Source organism: Nomascus leucogenys, chromosome 2 (assembly GCF_006542625.1).
Source record: "Nomascus leucogenys isolate Asia chromosome 2, Asia_NLE_v1, whole genome shotgun sequence".
Taxonomy (NCBI): Eukaryota; Metazoa; Chordata; class Mammalia; order Primates; family Hylobatidae; genus Nomascus; species Nomascus leucogenys.
The window spans coordinates 20,054,718-20,078,192 of record NC_044382.1 but is presented as its reverse complement, the minus strand read 5'-3'; the positions used below and the strand labels follow the sequence as shown (position 1 = coordinate 20,078,192).

At 41.2% G+C, this 23,475-nt stretch overlaps 1 protein-coding gene across 4 annotated transcripts in view; it reads right to left on the bottom strand.

Moving 5' to 3' along the window:
- Positions 1-346: 346 nt before the first annotated feature.
- The window catches only part of EBF1 (EBF transcription factor 1), a 404,123-nt gene continuing 380,994 nt past the window's right edge, over positions 347-23,475 (bottom strand). For 2 of the 4 annotated variants that reach the window (XM_030825784.1, XM_030825793.1), the window contains exons 12-17: positions 18,526-18,591; positions 17,378-17,555; positions 16,544-16,723; positions 12,373-12,567; positions 11,961-12,029; positions 347-3,552 (exon numbers count right to left, since the gene is read on the bottom strand). In XM_030825784.1, the coding sequence (XP_030681644.1) occupies positions 11,962-12,029; positions 12,373-12,567; positions 16,544-16,723; positions 17,378-17,555; positions 18,526-18,591 (687 nt within the window). In that variant the 3' untranslated portion in view covers positions 347-3,552; position 11,961. The remainder of the gene's footprint in view (positions 3,553-11,960; positions 12,030-12,372; positions 12,568-16,543; positions 16,724-17,377; positions 17,556-18,525; positions 18,592-23,475) is intronic. The other 2 variants (XM_003268593.3, XM_003268589.3) reach the window with 1 other exon arrangement.

Here is a 23,475-nt window from a genome sequence, read left to right as displayed (position 1 = left end):
TTCTAGAATGGCCACTTCCTGGATTCACAATTCAATCACGCAGGAGGATCTCAGGGCTTTGGCTGCTGAAGTTGTTGGGGGCTCTTGGCTCCTCTGTGGACCAGTGTGGGCATGTGCACGTCCAGCTATCGCCGGCAGAGGGCAGCAGTACGCTGCGTGTGTTCAATTTGCATCCCAGATTAGCAAATCCCCAAGGACCTACATTAGAAAGAGGGTGTCCCAGCACTACCCCAATTCCTTTTCACTGGGTATCAAGACTGATCTGAGTCATTGCAAACACAGACCTTTTACATTATGTTGGACTTTGGCTCATCTGAAATAGAGAAATGAATACACAACTAGGAGATGCCATCACAGACAGGAAGTAACTTTAATTAAATATTGTGAAAGTTGAAAAGTTTTTACAGCTTGAATTTTTGCAAAAAAAAAAAAATTATAACAATCTCTACAGTAGTTAGGTTCTCTAACAATTGAACTGTACAGTGTGTGTCTATTGAAAAAGTTTTGATAAGAAGGTGAAAGGTTAGTAGATTTAGAGATGACTTCATTTAAGCTGCATCCTAGTACAATGTGAGGCCAGGGCAATGTTATGCAATCCAGTCATCCAGAAGCTCTATTTTTGCCCCAACACTGAACTCTTAATTTAATTCTTCATTTCATTTTCTTCTTAAAGCCATATTCTGTATTTAGGGGAACATCTTTTATTTGTAAAACTTTTGTGGAGAAGAAAGAGGATCAGAGGGCCAGAATGTCTTTTCATCTAATCAATAGAAATGGAAGCAACGAAACACAAATTATACACATTTTAAAGGCTCTTTGGACTTTCAAGAAGAGTTCTAACCACTGCACATGGCTGACAAATGGGTAGCGTCTGTTGTCAAGGTCTAAGCCGGGCACCTTCCCGGCTCACCGTTCATTCCTTCAGAAACAGTTAAGGGGCTCACCAGACAAAATATGGCTTTAACTTGTGTACATCTTCAGGCCAGCGCTTACCACGCAAATTCAGATAACCTTTCTGAGTACCGAGAAGCAATGCGTCCACCTTGCTTACATTTTCCAGTTTTTTTATTATTATTAGTCATCATTATTATTTCTCACCATGAAAAACAGCTTTCCTCCCTCCCTTACCCTCCCACAACTCCCCTCCCCCACCCACCCCAACCCATAAAAATCGCACTCTTGACAGTCTAGTGAAAACCATTGCAAAATCCATATGGGGGCATGCACAGTTGCAGCATTGTTGTAAATGATTTCTTGCTCTACTAGAAAAAGTTACATTGTCTTAAGGTAACAAAACAGTTCTTTTGTGCTTTTCGATTTCTTTTTTTTTTTCTTTTTTTCTTTTTCTTTTTTCTTAGAATGTTAGTGATGACTGACAGTTCTGGTGCACAGTTACAATGTACAAGTGAAATGAATATGATTTGCATTGTTAAGGCATCCAATCTGCTGGTTTATATTTATGTGAAAGACAGAGAAAATATACAAGCAGACTTAAGAAAGAAAGTATGTTCATTGATTTCTATGAAGTTTCTCCCTAGAATTTAATGCACAAAATGCGTCACTCCAAAGGGAGAGATTCCATGCATATTAATAGAGTAAAACAGCATTAGGGTTGTTTTGTAAGCTTCCAAAGCAAAGGATACATTTTTTTTTAATCTACTGAACTAAATACTACAAGAATAATATGCTACTATTTTTTTTGCCATATATTGGAAAAAACTTCTTAACTTACAAATAATACAAAAATAGACAATGACTTTTGGGTGGAAATTAAAAAAACTGAAGCATGGTTTATAACAATACTAAAAATAACTATAAATGAAATGTTTAAAAATCACATTGAAACAGCTAATACAAGTGTAGGTGACCAAACAAATACGCACTTTTCACATAGCAAACATACACAATAAAATAAATTGGGGGTGGGAGGAAGAGGAAGAAGGGAAAAGCAATGTACAAATTCGAAAGATAAATACATTATTTATATGGATATTTTACAAAATCCCCTTTAAAACAAAAAGCCTTTTAATTAACTTTGCAAGTATGTGCAAGCTAAAGGTAGTGAGCTTTTTTTCTTTGCAAAATATGCAGTAAAATCTTTTTGTGATATTGAAAAAATGTCTTAAGACATTAAAATGTATAAATAGAACAAGAACTTTGGCAAAAAATCACAAAAAAAATCTACAGTATTTATAACTACATACAAAAACACAAGAGCAAAGAAAAAAATATCAGGCAAATGCATCCTCAGAGCTTTGCTGCATCTTTGCTTTTAATTCTTATTTTTAAGAACACTTCCCAGATAATGAGAGCAAAAATTCCCATAGAACAGAAAACTATGTTTTGGAGGTCTCAACCTTCTTTTCCTTTCCCCACCCCGGGTTCCCTTTAACTCTTAATTCCAAAGCACTTAACCTGTTGTTTTAATCTATTATGTTACAAATGGTAAGGGTCGACTGGTAGAGGCAGTATCTTGAATGGGAAAATCGAAAATACCTGCCACGTTGCTCTTATCAACTTTTGGAAGATAGGTATGAAGTCAGCATTTAGGATGAGTAAACTTTAAACTTGCAAATGGGGGAGCGTACGTGAGGTTTTGGCTTGTTAACTGGAGGGCAGAGTGTGGAATTCTGTGCCTGGACCCTGTTCCATGAAGTCTCAAAGGAGATTCTCACACAGTATGTGTGCCACCAAGCTCTCGAGAGGCCATCGGCTTCAGAAGAAACTGACTTAAGTAAAAGGAGAGAATGAGATCAGATTTAAATATGCAGTTTTAACAATCTGTCTAGAGGCACTGGATTTTCGAGTAGAGGGAAAAATGTGATCACTTACATCGCGTTTTAACTTTCCAGGCTGCATTTATTTACACAGTTACTTAAGACAACAATACAAAAGAGATAAATAAGCTTGCACTGCTAAGGGGTGGCATGTTAAGTTAGATATTGAAAATGCACTGTCTGAGCTAACTACCATTTGATATGCTTTAAGGCGCAAAAGCCGACCCTTAGTTCTTCTAAAAAATCTAACTGGCATTCCTATTCTGTCCCATACAAGCTTTTTTTTTTTCTTTTTTCTTTTCTTTTTTTTTTACTTTTTTGTAAATATCACCACTTCATTCTTCCTTTACACAGCTTTAAAAACATCATAAATTAAAACATGGAGTCTTATTTATAGTGTCCCTTGTATAGAGCTTTACGGTTTATAAAAGACAAATGATTGCAGAATTAAGCTTAAAAAAAAAAGAAAAAGAAAAAGTGGATTTGCTTTTGTCAATACAGAATAAATATATCCCCCAAATACTTGGGAGGTACAACTTTAACCAACACCCTGCACTTGCAGATCCCTCTTCCAAATTTCAGTATTTGCAAGGTCGGTGATTTTGTTTGTTTAAAAATCTGCAGTTATTGTGATTCCTCTTAAAAAGGCCTGAGTTAAAAGTTCCACTCTGGGACTTGTATCAGATTACTCTCTGTAGCAGAATCCAACCTCTTCATTAATACAATTCTTCAAGGCAATTCTTTCACATAGGAGGAACAATCATGCCAGATATCGCTATGAAAGAGAAGACAGAAGTCAATGGTTTTTTTGCGTCCAAACTTCTCACTGAGAAAAATAATAAAGATTAAAAAAAAAAACCACCCACACACAACTATCTTGTTTGAATATTAACCACAAATTTGCTCTCATCTTCTCTGGAATGAGTTTTCATTATAAAATATACATGTGCTTTATTAAAAATTATAATAAATCAGCATGGGTATGTGTCTTTAACAGAATAAAATATCCTAAACATCCCTCCAAATCTGATTTCAATTTTAAGGCATAACTGGAAAGTTGCATAGTTTGAATACCACTGGGGAAGTTGCAGCTTCGAACCTTGCAAAATAGTGAGAATTTTCACTTTGTCACTCTTTTTTCCCTCCACTTCAATCCAAAATATAAAGAAGGGGTCCATCCGAACTGCAAGCAATTTCTACAAAAACATGGCTCTCCCTATCCTCTGTATTAGCACAAAAACTAAGCCACAGAGCAGGAATCGTGAGTGCCTTTGCTTAGGTCCTTAAGCTAGGAGAAGGAAATGCCAGCTACAGCAGGCCTTGTTCACTGGGAACATAAAGTTGGGAGAAAGCATAGCTGGGAGGAGAAGACAGGTTTGCATGAAACTGCAGCATGTCTTCCATATCACGGCTTCACTCAACGTTTCGGGAATGATCTGACCATATTTCCTAGAAAACTGTAGCCTGGGAAAGCTGGAGTGAGATCCTGGGAAAAAAAGAAGGCTGTTTAAGGTAACCAAAAATTGTTGAAAGCGTTCAAAGCTAGGAGGTCGCAGATAGTGGTATTTAGAGAACACAGAATCAGATAGGCCTGAGTCCCACCTCTGGCTTTTCTGCTGTGAAGCTCAGCTTCTGTAGCTACAATCACAGCAACACTTAGGGTTATTGGAGAGGTGAATAAAATGACATATGCAAAGTGCTTAGCCTGGGTTCAGCTCCCAGTGAGGACCTGATAGAGGTTAGCTGCTGAGATTTTTAACCCATCACTTCTGCTACTAAACTAGCTGTGCGACCTTGTGTTAATTGCTTAACTTCTCTGAGTTGTATTTGCTCTTATGTCAAATAGGCACCATCCCATGTGGCACACTTTGTGTGATTGCTGGGAAGAATAAAAGGATAACTAAGAAAATTAAAACAGGGTGACAACTTTGAAACATGTCAAGGTGAAAGAGATGCTGACATTACAAGCAAGGGGCAGCCGTCTTTGGCTCCCAATGACAGTTGAGTGTCTTGTCAGGCAGAGAGAGTCATTGCTTTCTTTTTATGGCAAATCTAAATGTAAATTAATGTTCTTGTCAGTGATGACTGCGTCTAGGAAGTGGCCCTCTTCGTTTACTATTCGTTTACTATTCTGGAAGAATGTGCCTTTAAAAACAAAAAGCGAACCCCAGTACCACAAATCCTGCAAGTGGACACCCTGGGCTCTTAGCCCCAAGACCCCCACGTTCCTCCCGCTTCCCCACCCCCACCCCTGGCATTTTAGATTCAATTAAAACGAAACCCAAAAAGTATTTTGCCAAACACTTTTTCCGTTAATTTTTAAACCCATCTGTATTCACAAGGAAATTCAATCCACATGTTTCTGATTCATTTACACGTAAATCATCCAAATGTTGTTTTGCAAGAGCCTTTTTGCAGCCCAAAAGCTCCTGGAGTCCTTTCCATAAGCCCTCATAAGCCTTTTTTTCTTAGAAACAGGAAGTTGTCTTTTGCCAAATGCAGACCAACTTAAACCCCCAAAGACTTGGGATCAGTTGGAAATGCAGTCCCCCTAAGATTCAAGTGAGCCCTAGGTTTGACTGAAACCAGGAGCTCAGTATTTCAATCCAAGCCTTAACTCGAGAATTCAAGATGCTATCGCTCCAAAGGCAAGGAGGTGCAGGGGGTTCTTTGCTGTGTGACAGCCCAGCATGGCTCTGCCTCCCGAAGGATCTTTTCATCCGGGCTGGAGGTGGGTCCAGGCACCTTTATTAAAGACAGCGGGAGTTTTAAGCCTGTGGCAAAAGGTGCAAGTCTACTTTTGCTTTCCACCAAAATCTATTCTGTGTGCCTGGCATTAAAGAGAAGTTCCCTATAATATAGTCACACAACTCAGGCAGTATCAATATGATTCAAAGCAAAGGAAAAAGCTAATTTGGTTGGTGGGTCCAGCCAACATTTATCAGCTGGGCTGTGAAAACATCCCATTTGAATGGCCAGAATTTAAAAAAAGAAAAAAAAATCTAAGCAGTCTTTTGGTACCCAAATAGTGTGTTAGATCAACTAGATTAAGCCTCCACTTAGGGCCACATTAAAAGTTCTAAAGCAAAGCTAACTGATGTGCCAGTTCATAGCTAACAGTGCTTTTTACTTTGGACCATTGGGGCTACAAACTCCAGCACCCCAAGAGCCCAGGCTGCAAACAGGAGTGAGCGAATCCCCTGGGTGGGTGAGGATGGAGGTGATGGTGCCAAGGGCATGCCTGGGCAATGACTCAGCTCCCACCAAATGCCACTGGGCAGGAATGCCTGCTCACAGCCACTGATCTTCTCAAATATTTCAAGAGAAGCTGGAGATGTAGATTTTGTTTTTTTTTTTTTTAAATGAAATAGCCAAGTTTATACATGATAGCACAAAATTGAAATTAAAAACAAATATATGGGTCTAGGGGGTGGGTTTGGCCCACTCCTACTTTCCTACCTCGCCTTCATTAGCCCACAGCCTTCTCTGAGAGTCTAATGGGAGCTATGGAACCTCTCTTCAAAAGAGGTTGTGATGTCTTGGCACACAGTGCTGAGTATCCTCATGGTGAATCTTCATGTACCCCACTTGGGCAAGACAGCATGCCACAGCATTTCTGGAACATTCTAAGGCCCATGTTGCCTGCACCCAGAATTTTGCATGTGACATCAAAGCATTACTGTTCTCTAAATCCCAATCATGACTTCCTAAACTCCAAGGGCAGAACCCTTGCTGTTGAGTAAATTATGGGAAAAGATCCCTGCCCGTGGCCTCTGAGCCTAGATACCTCCAAAGAGGCCCTTTTAATAGAGAAACTCCACTGCACAACTGCCTGAAGATCTTGAGTTTTAGGAGTTGTTTTTCTTATATCTGTGCTGCAATCTGAAGATTCATTATGTGGGTGAGAGGGATGGGTGTCTGGAGCTTGGAATGTTCCAGAAATGCCATTGGCATGCTAACTTGCCCAAGTGGAGTGCATAAAGATTCCCATGAGGATACCACCCTCTCAGCACCACGTGCCGAGACATCACAAGACCATGGTGGCTCTGCCATTTTCCCCAGCAGCTGGATGATCATGTTCTCTGACGGAAGCTCAGAAAACTATTGCTTTGAGAGGCAATGCATTTTTCATTACCGTTTCCATATTTCTGATAAAAACAAAGACAAAACAAAGTTCTGCAGAGCTGGGAGGGTTTGGAGTGAGAGGGTGGAATGTGGTCTTCCCCAAACCACCAATTCTTACATGTGTAAGAATTATGAGCTAATCACTCGGGAGGCTGAGGCTGGAGAATGGCATGAACCTGGGAGGCGGAGCTTGCAGTGAGCTAAGATCGCACCACTGCACTCCAGCCTGGGCTACAGAGGGAGACTCCTAAAAAAAAAAAAAAAAAAAAAAAAAAAAAAAAAATTATGAGCTAATCAGGAACAGGGGTTAAGTGAGTGGGTAAATCTTGCACCAACTGAATATGTGCATGGAAAAAATGACAATTCCATAGGATTTGGTCCTGGGCTGCATGATATCTAGGGTTGAGAAGAGCCAGCCTGAGCTTCAGCAAGGTGGAAAAGAAAAACATCAGTATATGGATGCTATTTTTGTGAAATTATTCTGGCCTTTTTGTTTTTAATTTTTCATGCATAGACTGTCCAGGACATGGCTAAGGTTTGGAATCACTACATCAGCGGGGGTTCCAATGGCATGTAACAGCCTTCTTGGGGATGCCTCTGTCTTGAATAATGAAGTCCTCTGAGGCCTAAATTGCCTGAAACCCAAGCTCTAAGCAGCATAAGCTTCAGGAGAAGGGAGAGGACATCTCCATGGACAAAGACTGAGCATAGTTGGTGACTCAAGTCTTTGGCTCTGGAAAACAGACACACTTAAGTATCTGAGACCAGGATTTATCAATTACTTCACCTGCATAAGAGTAGAAAGAGGTATCTCTGCATTTTTCTCTTTATATCCAAAATATAGTTGCCTTTTCCAAAGTTTTTCTTATGACGTTAAATGTTCTTAACATGCAGAAAAGGACTCTGTAGGCGAACAAGTTTGCCAAACTAAATGAAATAGTCATTTTTATTTAACTGCAGGATGCCCCAGAGACTTTAATTGTGGATCTCCAAGATAGTGATCCAGGAAGCACCACATTCTAAATTTTTTTGACTACCATATTTTTATTTTTTAACAGGACATTTTGTGAGGCTCTGGAAGTTGAGACTAGAGTTGCTTTTTCAAAAAAAAAAAAAAAAAAACCCTCAGATATATGGTAACTTTTTCAAACATTTTATCTACCTGAGAGAGAAAGCCAGCTGGAATCATGATAGAATCTGTGAATCCTACTGGTCACCACATGTTATCCAGGACATGTCTGCCTCTGTTTCTTGGCTAAGGTTGTCCTCAGTCTTTCTGCTGAAAGCGCCCCTTGCCCCCATCTCCCTGGGCCTGAATCCCACTTGTTCCTCCTTGAGCTTGTTCTTAATTCTCCTTCATCTTTCCTTCCTCTGTACTTCCACAGCTGAGTGCCCAGCCTCTCCCAGACAGATCTTCCTTATTTACTTTGGTGTCATGTCTCCCCTAATACAGGGGAAGATTTTGAGGGCAGGATTTTGTAGCCCTCATGGGCCTAACCTAGTGACTTGAATATAGAAATGTAATATAGCATAGGGCCTTAACATAGTCCAGTCAATCTGTCTGGGCTTAAAGCCCAGGCTCCCTTGTTTGCTAGTTGTGTAAATGGGGACAAGCCGACTTAGCTTCAGTCTCAGTTTCCGCCTCTGTATAACAGGGACAATAGACAAGCTACCTTAAGGGTGGTTGGAAGCCAGGCTGGGAATAAGCCCTCCTAGTCAGTGGCTGTGTTCGCCATCATCACCACCATGTGACATGGCCATGCTTAGTTCTTGGGGAATAAACATACGTGTAGTAACCAGAGGAGACTAAGGGAGCGCTGCTGGGGAAGAGGTCTTTCAGGAGTCGGCTTTAAAAAACAGAACCATGTACAGTTAGTTAACAGAGTGGTAGTTGGAGGTAAATAGGCCTTGAAAACACTTAAATGGCCTAAGTGTGGCACCTCTAATCTCGTTTCCCTGGGCAATTTGCTTAACCAAGTCTTCCTAGTCACTTAACCTGTCTTAATGATCACAATTCTGAACGAGGTGGGTCCCAATGAAGTAGGTGCTACTGTAACATTGAAAAGGAAAAAGGTGGAATAAAACACTTCAGGGATCCTTACACCAATTCCATAACCTGCCTACATCCATTTTTTTTTTTTTATGGTAGAAATAGTTTGGAAAGTTAAAGATGAAGTAATTCTCTGAATGTCACCTTTCTCAGGGAAAACTTCTGTGGCTCAAGCAAGAGTGCCCTGAAAAACTGGTGCCCACCTAAGGCTGGGTCCTCTTTGCCCTGCTGGAGATTGTGTGCAGAGGGTAAAGAGGCAAGTCCCAGAGTGTGGGCCCCACCTGCCAGCACAGCACCTGGGGGTGCAGTGGGCAGAAAGAAGAGCTTAAAGTGAGATGTTTACATTAATTTGACTTTAATTTCTCCATTCGTATGTCCATCACTGACAACTCAAAAGTGGGGATATTTGGTATATGACAGTATGAGCAAAACAAAAACCATTTTCTCTCTTTCTGTCTTTCTTTTTGACATAGTCTTGCTCTGGAGTGCAGTGGCACAATCTCAGCTCACTGCAACCTGTCTCCCAGGTTCAAATGATTCTCCTCCCTCAGTCACCCTAGTAGCTGGAACATACAGGCTGCACCGCCAGGCCCGGCTAATTTTTGTATTTTTAGTAGAGACGAAGTTTTGCCATGTGGGCCAGGCTGGTCTCAAAGACCTGACCTCAGGTGATTCACCCGCCTCGGCCTCCCAAAGTGCTGAGACTACAGGTGTGAGCCACCGCGCCCAGTCCATTCTTTTTATAGTTGTTTCATCATGCTCAATAGTCAGGGCATGGGATAGGGGAAAATCCAAAAAAGTCTCCTTGACATTTGTTCAATCAGAAGGAAAGGGCAGTGTCGTCCACAACAGTGAATCCAGCACAAGGTGTGTCCCTGAGTCAGACCTCAAACCTCCCACACTGTGGCCCTGTGTTAGGAAAGGTGACAGAGAGGCATAGACTCAGCGGTTATTCAGAGAAATGGGGACAGTCTCCGTACTTTTGGGATCTGTAAGTGGGTAGGAATTGAGTTAGAAAATCCCTGGGAGGACAAATGCACAAACTTTGTATATATCCCTGTCCTGAAGCCATTTCATCATTACTTAAACACGCACATACCCTCATCCAGATCCTGGCTTTCAGGTGATAACCAGATCTCCCGAAACCCAGGAAGTCATAAGATCTGGGCCCAGCCCCTGTTTCCAACCACTTCCTGCTCCTTCCTAGGACCATAGGGCATGAGAAGACATTGGGCCTCCTGGGAGCTGCCCACTTCTGTCACTGTTGGCCTGTGATATAGCCACTGACCTTCCAACAGCGGGGGCCTTTTCTTCTCCAGTGCTTCCCCTCAACTGCTGATTATAAAGCCCATCATATCTTGTTTCTGATGTCAAATCTATGTTTAGCAAGGGCTGAGATTGGCAGCTCAAGAATGGTAAATTTCTGCTTTCCATATGTATGATCATTACTTAAACCTATTATAAGTTATGTTCGCTCAAGCTTTATATCCCTAGTTTGCCAGCTGGAGGTGTACTGAGGGTGACAAAGCATTATTTTTAGCTGAAAGAGAATGAGATTTGCAGGAATGAGTGGCTCTACTTTGTGGAGGTGGGCATTTTCTATCATGAGTAATATTGCCTGAAATGTAGTTGCACAGGCACGCTTTTTTTCCTCTTTCCTCTAAGAAGATGGATTTGCCACTGTATGTTAGAGTGGGGAAGAGCGGCGTGCTCTGTGGGGCAATGAGTCTGGCTGTGCTGGGCAGATTTGCAAGCAGGGCTGAGGAGTATTTTGAAGAGTCCTTCTGGAGGCAGAAACACAATGTGATCGGATGCTCAGGCTCTGGGGTCACATGGCTTGAGTTCCAGTTTAGCTGTACTATTTACTAGCCATGTGACCTGTATCAAATTGAGCCTCAAGTTTCCCATCTCTACAATGGGACTAGTGCTAACATCATACGGTCTTCAGGAGAATCACTATATGCTCATCAGAATGTAAAGCATCCAGCAAACAGTATGTGTAGACAAGTATAAATATGTATGTACTTGTACATAAGAAACAGGGCTGAGACATCCCAGACATGTGCACTGCCTTCCTCACCCCTCCCTCAGTTCCAGGCTGACCTCCGTCAGTGAGGTGCCAGCCACCAAGGGAAGACACTGTGGGAAACTTTGTATAGCTGGGCTTAAGGGCACAGACTCTGATGGGGCTTACATTCATCTCCAGCATTTAACTGACTATGTCTGTGGTCAGGTATTTACCCTCTTTAAGCTTCCATTTTATCATTTGCACAATGAAGACCATAATGGCCCTCATACTTTAGGAAGATGTGAGGATTAAATGGTATAAAATCTGCTGCATGCATAGGACAGCTCCAGGTACAGTGTTCAGTGCTCAATAAATGGTGGTTGACTAGTTTATTAATCTTACCTCCCTACCAGCTGCCTTAGGAACCCTGGCTATGTCTCTTTTAGCACCTCTGAGTAATAAAGTATTTAGGAGATGAATATTTGAGTCTGAGTTTGAAGCCAGCTTCTGCCATGTATCAGCTGTTAAAAGTCAGGCAATTTCATAACCTCTCTAACCTTTAGTTTTCTCATCTGTCAAGTAGGAGATACGAGTACCTACCACACAATCCTGCTGGGGGCAATGAATGAGGCTGTGCAGGTCTCAACATATGACACACAACCCAGTGCTGAGCTCATAAGAAAAATGTAAGAAATGATGTGCTCAGTTTTAAAAGGTGGGTAACCTTTTATTCTTAATGAAAAGGTCATCTCAACTCTTAGCAACTATTTTATTTTCCACATGCAATGGTGAGAAAGCGATTGAACGATTTTAGTATGAATCAGAATACTCTAGTGGTGTTCTGGGGTTTCTTAATCCCAGTAGGCAGTCTTTGGTCTTTGGTCTATGATGATCTAACCTCAGGGCTCTGATCAAGTTATGGCTCACCCCCTCCCTGTTATCAGCCCCGCACACGTTCACTCTGACACAGGCAACAGGAAGGGAAGGTTGAGTGACCTACTTCAGGAGAAGGCCAGTCCCGGGAGAGACCCTGCACTGGAGAACTTGCTAGAGTCCACAAAAGACTGATCTGACAATGGCGACCACAGGGAATGAAAGAGGAGAAAAGAGAAATGATGCTGTTAGTCAGTAGAAACAGTATTCCCAAGCAAATCCCAGGCCTGAGAAGAATTGCTGAAGTTGGAAAGAGGACTTCTTGAGCACCTCCAGCAGAGGAGAGATGAGTATGGCCAAGGGCCAAGGGCCAGGGCTGAGGAGAGCAAATACAAAGGAACAGAAGAGATGAGGGCAGAGAGAATCAGGCAGGGCCCAAGGCTGATCCCCTCCAGCAATGGTGATGCATCTGCTTCAGGCCCTGGAAGGGTGAAGTCAGGGCATTGAATCTGGATTGGCAGGTGGGGCCTGGGGCTTACCTTGCAGGCTGTTCCCGTTGGTGCTGGTGCAGGTGGGAGGTGGGGAGGTCTGGGGTCTGACGACTGGTGCGAAAGCACTCTTCTGTTTCACGGCTGAGACCATGTTGGCTGGTGAGAAGGAGAAGATGCCCGAGGAGCTGCTGCAGTTGGAGGGGAGGCTTGTGGAGGAGGCCATGGTGGGGCTGGATGGCACTACTGAGAGGGGCAATGAGAAAGGAGAAATCAGTGCCTCTCATGGCATCCTGAAGCAAAGAAGCTCAGATCTATCCCTCACCCAGCCACCTTGCTCTGCTCTGCTCAGACGATGCTTCCAGCACAAACCTTCCCTGAATTCGCAGGCTCTCATCCACTTTCACTATACAGAACTTAGCACGTGCTACCTTTCATTACTGGGGATCTTTTATGTGTTTATTGTGGGGCCACTGTGTGCCAGGCAGTGTGCTAGGCACTGGGGTCATCAGCAGCAATTGCCATTAAGGGAAAATGACCCCTGGTCATCAGCCCAAGGCACTCACCAATCCAAATGCACCGAGTGCCTTTATGGGGCAGAACACAGAGCCACCATCCTCAGAGTACTCCAGGCCAGGAAACAAAAGTTCAACACCCTCTTATGAGGGAGAGAGTGGCACAAAACAGTGACAAAGGTGAACATAGCCATCTCAGTGTAGGCATTGAAGGGAAATCAGAGAAGACTTCATAGAAGAGGTGTCAGGGGATGCATCCCAGGTAGAGCCTAAACCAAGGTTCTAGGAAAGGGGCTGGGGTAGGGGGAACAGGAAGAAGCCAGCTTGAGAGGATGGCCACCAGACTGCCACATGCAGCATTTGTGAAAAATGTGGAACTCTGCAAGTTCCAAATTCTTTATATCTGCCATGGGATATACATGAATGTTTGGGAATTAATAAGCAGTAGGATCAGAGCCTTACATAAATACTCACAGTTTGGTAGTAGTAGGGATGCAGATAACCAATGATGGGAAAACTCTGGCAACTCAGAGAAAACCTAGCAGCTTGGGGATATGAAAGAGCTCGGTAGATGTACATTCTCTACCGACCATGATCCTCTTGGCCTGGCCTCTCATCTTTTGTTCCAGGCTAATAATCTCTCAGTTACTTTAGAAGACAGAGATTTCACATACGCTAAGTCAAGACTAATATTTTCACACACTCGCTTTCTATTTCCTCCATTTCCTACAGGAAAGTATGTATCCTAGATATTTCTTCTATTTTATTATTTTTTCACACAACTTAATAAAACATCAGATATTGTTTTACCATTCACAAGAATCTTCACGTCTTTTTCATCTTGTCATGGGCAATGCAACCTTAAGTCGGGGCCTATCACATTTTTTTTTTTTTTTTAACAACCGAGGAAGTGAAGCAAGCTGGGACTCGGGCTAGCCACTAGGCTACTTTCGAAGGGCCGTAGCTAGAATGCGCTGAAGCAAGGAATCACGCCCAAATTCCGAGCTCTTTCTGCTAAGCTACCCTGCAAAGGAAACAGATCTCCAGGGGGAAAAGCCTCGTTCCCATGAGCCCACCAGAGTCCAAGGAGCTGTTTGGGTGGCCTTATCCTTTGGAAAGTGGGAATCCAATTGGTCATAGGCAACAATTGCCATCAGGGGAAAATGACCCCTTCTAATCAGTCCAAGGCACTACCCAATCCACACGCACTGAGTGCTTTATGGGGCCGAATGCAGAGCCGCCATCCTCAGAGTTTTCACAAACATTTTCTAAACTGTACTTTTTCTTTTAATGAGGCCAGCATTTTTATACATCTCTTAGGATTTGTAAATGTGAAAATACGCTCAGTAATAACACCCATTTAAATTGCAAAACTCCTGCACTGGAGGTTTGATTTTTAAATATTCGTAGACTTGAAATCCTGCTGGTTCACTGAGGAAGGCAATTAATCTCATTGGCAAATGCGATCATTATGTGTATTTAGAGGTGGGGAGTTTTGGGGTGGGGGGCCAGTTAACAGAGGTAGGGGTAAAATATAGTCAAGCAGCTCCATTTGTTATAACATTATTAGTTATCAGCCACCACACCAGAAAGTGTGTTCACCAGTGGAATGTGTTATTTTTTTTTATTCCATCGGAATTTTTCAACATGAGTGCTTTATGAATAATTAAGTATTACAGAGGCAAAAATTCAAATCAACTGGGCTTTGTGTTTATTGTTTTATTTGCATTTGTGCAAATAAAACCGTCCCATCTGAGAGCCTATTTGAGAATTTAATACTATATTTGTGAGCACTGAGAAAATCAATTAATGGAAATTAAATGTTCAAAGTTTCACAGTCTGACAGATGCAATCTCAGGCTGAAGCGGCTGAGTGTCTGCACAGGCTTGGGGAGGAGAGCATTCCAAGCCCCAAAATTGAATTGTTACCATATAGCAATTAGTTTATTGATTTAATTAAGAATGCCACCTTTTAATTTTCAGGTCATGATCGAAACATTTTCTGATTGAATAAATGGGAGAACACTGAAATTATAGATCTCTGTGAGAAACAATCTTTTGATAAATCAAAATCTAATGTGAAACTGATCCTAAACATTGACTTGTGAGTAGACAGACATAATATATGCAGATTATTTGGGGAGTTGTAAATGTTCAACAAACTGCTGATTCCAAACTAAGTAGAAATGTGTAATTTTGTGGACCTTGAGCAGAAAAATTCACCCAGAAAGTAAAAGTCTCTAAGTACATTTTCAGAAATAACTTCTCTTACAGGGCAAGAATGATCTTTCCTCTTTCAAAGAACTAGAACAATCCATACTTTCACTATGAGAGAGGGCATCATTTGTAGTATTTTTAGCCAAGACTCCTTAAGAAATCATGAATATTCTTTTATTTAATGGCACATCTATCTACCCTTCTACAAATATCTAAGAGTTTGGCCACATTTTACACATCAGAAGAGTCACTCGCAATGTCCAAGATGAACTTCAAAGTCAGAGCGAGATCAAGAGATTGTGAGGACATGGGTTATGACATTTTATAGATAAGGAGGCCGGTTCTCTGAGGTTCTTTAGAAGCAATATAAATGTACCAAAATTTTTTTGTAGGCAAACTTCTTTAAGGCAGAGACAAGGCACCAAAGAACATTTTTTGTATGTGTATGTGGTTTTCTTTTTCTTTTTTTAAATCTTGCCAGATTTCTGGAAAAAAGTGTGTTTTGATTTGTTGTTGTTTTAAATATACACCAAACACAAAGGGGAAAAATCCAAGCATTAAAAAGTAAAGGAGTCATATGTGTGTTCACCAGTGGAATGTCTTATTTTTTTATTCCATCGGAATTTTTCAACATGAGTGCTTTATGAATAATTATGAAGGGAGAGAAGTTAAGTTTTAGACTATTGTTACTATGTCATACCATCACCACCACGTTATTATCTTTGCATCACTATGATTATTAGATTTACTAAATGCGCCTCCATGTGTCTGCCATCAGGACAAGCTCACTGTATGCATTATCTTCTCTATGTCTCACAACACTGGATGGGGTGGGTGCTAGTTCCTTCCCAATTTTACAGATGAGAAAATTGAGGCTTGGAGAGGAAATGAACTTGCTTCCTTTTATGTAGCTAAAATAATCAGATGAAACAAGACAAAACTAATATACGTTTTGGGATTAAGTAGATGACAAATATGGTGTCCTCATTGTTTATGGGGTTTTTTTGATTGCTTTTTTTTTTTCTTTGAGACGGAGTCTTGCTCTGTCACCCAGGCAATGGAGTGCAGTGGCACAATCATGGCTCACTGTAACCTTGAACTCCTGGGCTCAAGCAAACCTCCTGCCTCAGTTTCCCGAGTAGCTGGTGGTAACTGGTAGAGGTGGGAGTTAGTAACTGGGAGAAGCGGGAGTCAACTCATCTTCATCTAACTCCGAGCATGGGTTCCTGAAGCGACTTCATACAGCCGCTTTGGACGGTAGCAACATTCTGACTGTTAGGGAGACTTGGTAGGAAGGAAGGTGAGCACTGGAGAGCGGAGATTCCTGCTGGAGATAATGGTGCCTTTAGCACCATCACCCAGGGGAGTGCCTTGCAGGAGACAAAGATAGGGGCCCTTGGACCGAGAAGCCCTGCCCACTGGGCCACATGGCATGATGCCAAGTTCTTCTAGCAAAACGTGCAGGAATGCAGGACACACATCTCTACTTACTGGCATAGGGGGAGTTGGCAGCTGAGCCGTTGAGGAAGGTGGGGGAGCCGCCCAAATTGGACATGGCGGCAGAGCCGTATCCGTTCATGCTCGTGGTGACGGAGTTATAGTTGGTCTGCTGGGGAGTGGTGCTCGGCACGTACCCGTGTGGTGATACGCTGCTTGAGTTGCGGGTGAAACCTGAGGGGTGGGGGCAAAACCGGAGGTGAGGGTGGCATTCAGATGGTGGTAATCCTGGAAGACTCGGGGAAAGGAAGGTCTCTGTTTCTGGCCCCGTCGCCGCAACCCAGAGGGAAGGGAGTGGGTGATTCATGTGCGTGGGTTGGTGGTGCTAGCTCTGTGATTAAAATGGGAAGCGAGCAAAAGACACATTTCTTAGGAGATCATAAATACTTAGCAGGGCCGTGAGAAATGGCAATGCTGGGCCTATAAATTATCATTTTAGAGCAGAAATAAATCCCGATCTAAGAGATGTACCCTGGAGTTAACAGGTTCCTATTCCCTGGGCAAGAATGATGTGCTTTGGGCCCTCAAAACTTTAATTCCATCCCTCTTCGCAATCTGTCATTCATGGTTTATGGTGAAAAGTCAAATGTAGAGAGATGGCTAAATGCATGCATCCTTTCTAGCCCTCTATATTAGATTACCAGAATGATAGCTAGGACCAACATTGTACAATAATATCTTATACACACAAACTAAGAATCTTCCTTTTGGGATGAAAATAAGTTTTTAATGTAAAAATTGTTCATGACCAATAAATGAGGAGATGGGGTGCTTAAGGTTGGGGAGGGAGAGGGAAAAGGGGAGGGAAGAGAAAAGCAAGCTTCTGACCCTGATTCGTGGCTTGTGATGCCTCGGAGACATTCACGGCCAATTGTCCACTGAACGAATTCACGCCCATCATCCCCGCATGGACCGAGGTGTTAGCAAGGGCCGGGAGTTGGTTGTGGTTGCGGGGAACACTGTACAGGGCCTCGGCAATGTCAGCCGCTCTCTTCAGAATGATTTCCTGAAAAGTCAAAGGAATATCCCCTTTAGCTGCCCCCAATCATATTCCCAATAATACCATTTTTTCAGTGCCAGGCACTGTGCTCAGGGTTTTCAGTGGTCAGCTGCATTAACTTCTGTGACCCTCATGACAAACCTGTTATATTAGTCTCATCATCATCATGCCCGTATCCCAAATGGGGAAACTGAGGCTCAGAAAGTCAAAACCTCATCTAAGGACACTCACCTATTTAAGAACAGAGCTGAGATTCATAAGCCTGTTTGTCTAACTTTGAAAGTCCATTATCTTAACTATGCCTTCATACTACCCTACAGTCCATACAGGACAGCACCATGGGGTTTTCCATCCTTCCCAATAACATGTAGGAAGTCTGAGGTTACCCAGGGGGAGAGGAAGAGAGGCTGCAATTCATCTCCCCTGTTGATGTTAAGGGAAGGCTGTACATGACTACCTGCATTCCTGAGTATTAATAGGACTGTGTCCCTCAGACATTGACTCAGGTTACACGAAAAAGGAGTGAATGGTTTGTCAGACTCAGTTTCCTAAGCTATGTGAATCTTATACGTGGAGTTCTATGAAACAGAAGCAGACAATACTATTCAGGCCTTGTTATACTTTTTGGAGAAAAAATTAAACCCTCTTTCTCTTCCTAAATTTGCTTGAAAGCCTGAGAGAAATAAAATAAAGCACCAGTAACTCTCCTCTTCAATTATGAAGTATGTTCCCACTAAAGATTAGTTTCAAATGGAGTACCTTTTCTCATATGGAAAACGATTCATTGGAAAGGGCAATAAAAGGTTTACAAGAGAGAGGATTGAATCATCTTGCAACATGTTATATCTGAATTACTTATACTCTTAACTCATGCACATGGCTTTTATAGTGTTTGTGCTTTCTCATTACGATGCGGAATCTGACATCTTTAATTGCATGTGGCAGTCCACACAGGCTAGAAACCCACAGCGCTCACCTGGTTGTTGTGTGGCATCCCATACAGTGCTTCTACCAGATCCGCAGCCCTTTTGAGTATTACTTCCTGTCAAGAGAAAAGCAGATACAATCCTTTGAGTGAAGGCAGGTTGTCGTTATCTTTTGACATGATCACATTCCAGTCCCTCTGGCCATACTTTGCCAAGGCACTGCTATAAAGGCCGTAGCTTGGGGAACCCCAGAACGGCGTTAAATCACCAATTTATCCCTGTTCACATACACACTTAATTGAGTCAAAAGGTGAGCATCATTGGTACTGCAAGATAAAATGCATCACTCAATAGTCTGCCATAGGCATGATAAAGCACTCATATGTTTATTGCTGAATACAATTCCTAGGTCATTTACTAGATTACTACAATCGATGTCATTCAATGCGTGGTATGAATCCCTAAGATGTGTTTATTTTGCACTTAATTGCTTATTCCAGGAACAATGACCTTATCAGACAGGTCATTTTCAAGGGATTTCCAATCAATCTTCAGCTACCAGAAGCATGTAGTATTAAACTTCTTTTGTTTATCTCTCTTGGATGACAGAGCCATAATATAAGAGGGTGATGTAGGAAACCCACATACTGAGGCAATGCACTGTTTGTCAAAAACTCTTATGAAAGGACTCTACTGTCATCAGAAGTCCCCTCTGCACCAATTTTCATTACTGGCAATATCTATTTCTTTTATAGCAATTATTTGCTATTTCAGTATTGTTTGTGATTTCCCCCATTTGCTCATTCATTCTCATCCTAGATATATGCTCGGCTACTCATTCCAGTTGAAGAAAAAATATCTCCCTCTTTTTACTTAGGTGGACTTCCATATTTAGCCTGCATGCTTGGTTCTAATAATAGGGAGTACTCCACAAAAGTGAGTGTGGTGCTAATATTTTTGGTTCTAACTGAAAGAAATCACTCTCTTCATTTTTCCCTAATTTTCTTCAGATTCATTTCCACTAGAATGTGAAAAGAAAAGCAAAGTTAAGCTTAATGCATATAAAAGGTAGGGGCTTGTCAGAGAACCAAACCTAATGGTGTGGTATGATCATCAGAGGTGATTTGCAGGAAGATATGTTTACCATTTTTGGCTGTGGGCAAAGTTTCAAACAGAAGTGTAACTTTAAATATTTTATACAATAGATTTCTACATGGAGAAGCAGTGCTGTTCAATTTTCACAGACTGCAGTCGCTGATCAGAAAATAGGGAGATAATCGCATTCATTTTGCTGTCACCATAGCCTCTTCAAAAATCCTTGAACAACTCTTGAAATGACAAGCTTTTAGATACATATTAGCATTTTTCAATTTTAAATTCTCTATAATATAAGATAAAGTAGTTGTCATACTACAGTAACTACTTATGACATATCTAATGTCCTAAATTCAAAAATAAGATAGAGGGGTTTTCAGTTCTCAATAAACATTTATGCTTGCCTTAAGCTGATAGACCCCCTTTATAAAACAGTTTAGTTATTTTTCATGTAGGGAGTAAAGAACATTATATAATCAAAGGGATTTGAACCAATACATCTGAAATCATTTATTTTTTAATGTAAGCTACAAGCTAATATAACACTTTTTGTTTGCCTTAGTGTCTGACCACAGCGGTTAATAATTTACTATGGTATGGGCACACTAAACCCTATCCCCAGATCAAATTCAGCCTGTGTTGCCTTCACTAAAACCTCTTGGCTTTATTTGGCTCTTAGGAAAGATGAAAACAAAAAACAGGATCAAGTGAGTTTATTTACTAAGATTTGACTTCTCTAGGCCTATGTTCATTTATTTCTCCAAATAAATATTTATGCCAGTGTTGGGGCTTGGCAGAGAAGGTATTTTCCTTTCTTTCCATTTTAGGGGGGAAAATAGCAAGTCTCCTGTTTGTCACAAGCATGATGAGGCACAGAAAGAAACTGCACTTGTGAACTTCGCTCTTGTAACACTATAATTGGGGACTTAGAGCAGTGTACCTTATTTTAATTAATTTCACAGAAGCAGGGAGGAGGGAAGTTCAAAATTAAACTCCAAGATCTTCGAAGTTTTCATAAGTCTGAAAACATACCATCTATCAGTATATATTACATATCCTTGGTGATAGAGTTTTTCAATGACATAATCTACTTTTTTTTTCCCTTTATATCGATATCCAGAGCTCCCATCCCCATTTAATCCTTTGAGAATAAAACACGAGGATCTTGTTTCCTAAAGGAGCATCCTTCTTTGATCCATGATGCTGCCTTCTTTGATCCACCATGCTGGGGCATGTTTTCCCATTGAGTATTGCCATAGGTAGGTCATCAGCACAGCGTCACTTCAGGCCAGCAGTCTTGGATTTGAGGAGTGTGAATCTGGATTTCTTGTCCTGGAAGGGACACCCTTAAATAATATCTTACCCATTAAAAAAATCCTTCACTGTAGTATCAACTTGTAAGGATTTAAGAAAGACTTGGTTCAGCTTTGCCCATGTGATTCGGCTTCTATTAGTTATTTCTGCAAATGCGAAGGAGAAAGGAAATTTCTGGGTCCTCTGTGAGTTAGTGCAATGGACCTGCAAGGTGCTTGGATTTCAGTGACCAGAAAATTGCTCTCACCTCCATGTCATTACGCTCCCAGTGAACTAGCCCCCAAGCGTGTTTGTGTTGGGGATCTAATATATTGCCTTTCAATCAGAGCTGAGAGCCACTGAACACACAGACAGAACATGACGAGCAGGTCAGGAAAGCAATAAAGATTTTACAGAGCTGTCCAAGGTGCTAAATTTACTCAATAATGGGTTTGGCACCATAGTGTTAACCTCTCATTTACTACCAGTTTGAGGGACTAAATTGAAGTAGCTGACTTCATTTACCTTGAAATGTATATTTTATGACATTATGTAAGTAGATTGAAAGGGCACTGCAGTTTTAACAATTTAAAGGCTAAAGCATGTTTAAGATGAAACTTGAATATTTATTGTATATTGCACTTAAAGTATATAGAATGTTAAAATGTATTGATTAAATTTATAAAAGGCATTATAAAAATGACAGGTAGTATAAAAGATGTATGCCTTTTAAAATCAAATTGATAGTGTATGCCATCTCTTCTGTGGTCACAAGTGTAATTTTTTTGCAGTTTTATATGGTAATTTGCAAAATCTGTAATTTCACATTAGGAAATGATTGAGCCTTGGATGTTAAAAAAAGAAATTTCCCATAAGGGGAAGAGCTGGATGTTTCATATAATCTTTTGTCTCTAAAATTGTTCTTAAATTCTTATTTTTTTTGTGGCATTAGGCAGGAGCTCAGTCTAAGGATCTTTCATTTTAATATGCAATTTTAATATTTCTGAAAAGAAAGAGCACTTGACTAGTACTAATATCTAATGTTTCAAGGCATCTATTTGTCAGGGGAGATTTTCTCTTCTTTTCATAATGTTTAAAACGTCTCCCTGCTTGCAGTTTCAAACATAAGAGTGGATATTAGACAATTCCAAGATAATTAATCCTATCCTTGGATTTTTTTTAAAAAACTCCCTTTTGAGAATTAAAAAGACAAATACTAGTATCCTAAATATCGAAAAGCCCCAGAGTCTCCTTGTAGATGTAATGCTTGTTCTCCAATCTACATCCTGAGTCAGACAATTTTTCTGTTCATGGCCTTGGATTTCTTCTCTCTTAAAGATACAAAAAAGCTTTACTCCTTAAAAACAACTACTTTTCACTGATTGATTTCATCTCACTATCAAAATGTGGCTTCACCTGTCTTGCTATGACCATAGGTTGATGGTTATGTGAGCGGGGGTCTATGGAGAAAAATGTGAATACATTATTCTTCCTCTATTTAGAGTCTACAGAAATGTTTGGGAGACCGAAGGAGGAATGGGTTCCAAGAAACGGTTCAAATGGAGCTGGCATGGGTTTTACTTATATTTTGGAAGCTTTATAATAAAAAATGCTGAATGGGCTACAAATATAAAGGGAAGATTCAGCTTTACTTTCTACTTTGCAACCCAATCAATTAGCAAATATTGTTTGAGCTTCTTGTTGCCCTTGTCTGTCATCATATGTGGATCTTATTCTCCAGCAACTTTCAGGGCACATTATCTTCCCAGCACCGACCTACAAAGTTTGATGAGAGTCACAAAAGATTGTCGCCATCATTTGGTCCTACCATCTTTATCCAGTCATCTCTCCCTATGTATTTGAAGAACTGCTCTCTCTGCTTGTCCTCCCCAGCCTAGAAGTAAAACATTTGGCTCCTTTCTATCTCCATATCTTCACTCCTTTTGCCTTCCCCTTTTTTGGGGGGGAATGCTGGCTTCAATCTGTGCCCATTGACAATGCCTCTCTCCATCCTCTGAAGCCTCTACTGAAGGGGATCGTGATAGTATGGTAATGAAGGAGATCACTCTCTTTTTTTTTTGAATTTTTTTTTTATTATTATTATACTTTAAGTTTTAGGGTACATGTGCAAAGTGGAACAAGAACTCATTCAACCTTCATAGAAAGCCTCGTAAGGTATTCTTTCTATTACCATCTGGCAGATGAGGAAACTGACACTCAGAGAGGTCAGCTAACTTTCCCAAAGTTTCCACCTCTGACTAGTGGCTGAGCATGGATTCAACCCCAGGCCTGTTAGACATCAGAGCCTGGCTCTTGAAAATCACACTGTTCTATCAGAAATAATTCTGCCTTCACTGATAACCCCAGCTCCTAATATCTCTGTTTCCTCTGAAAAAGAGTGCTGAACATCTGTGTCACCCAGCACAGCACAGAAGTACATACTGAGAGGTCATTCTGCTCTGATCTGAAGTGTGTTAGTCTTCATTCTCCATAGCTAGACTGCAGACTTTTTGAGGCCAGTGATAGGTTCTTAATCTCCTTCTCTAAGCTCCTACCATAATGTTTAGCAAACCACAAGTCTTGAGAAATTCATGTTGATGTGTTATTCTAAG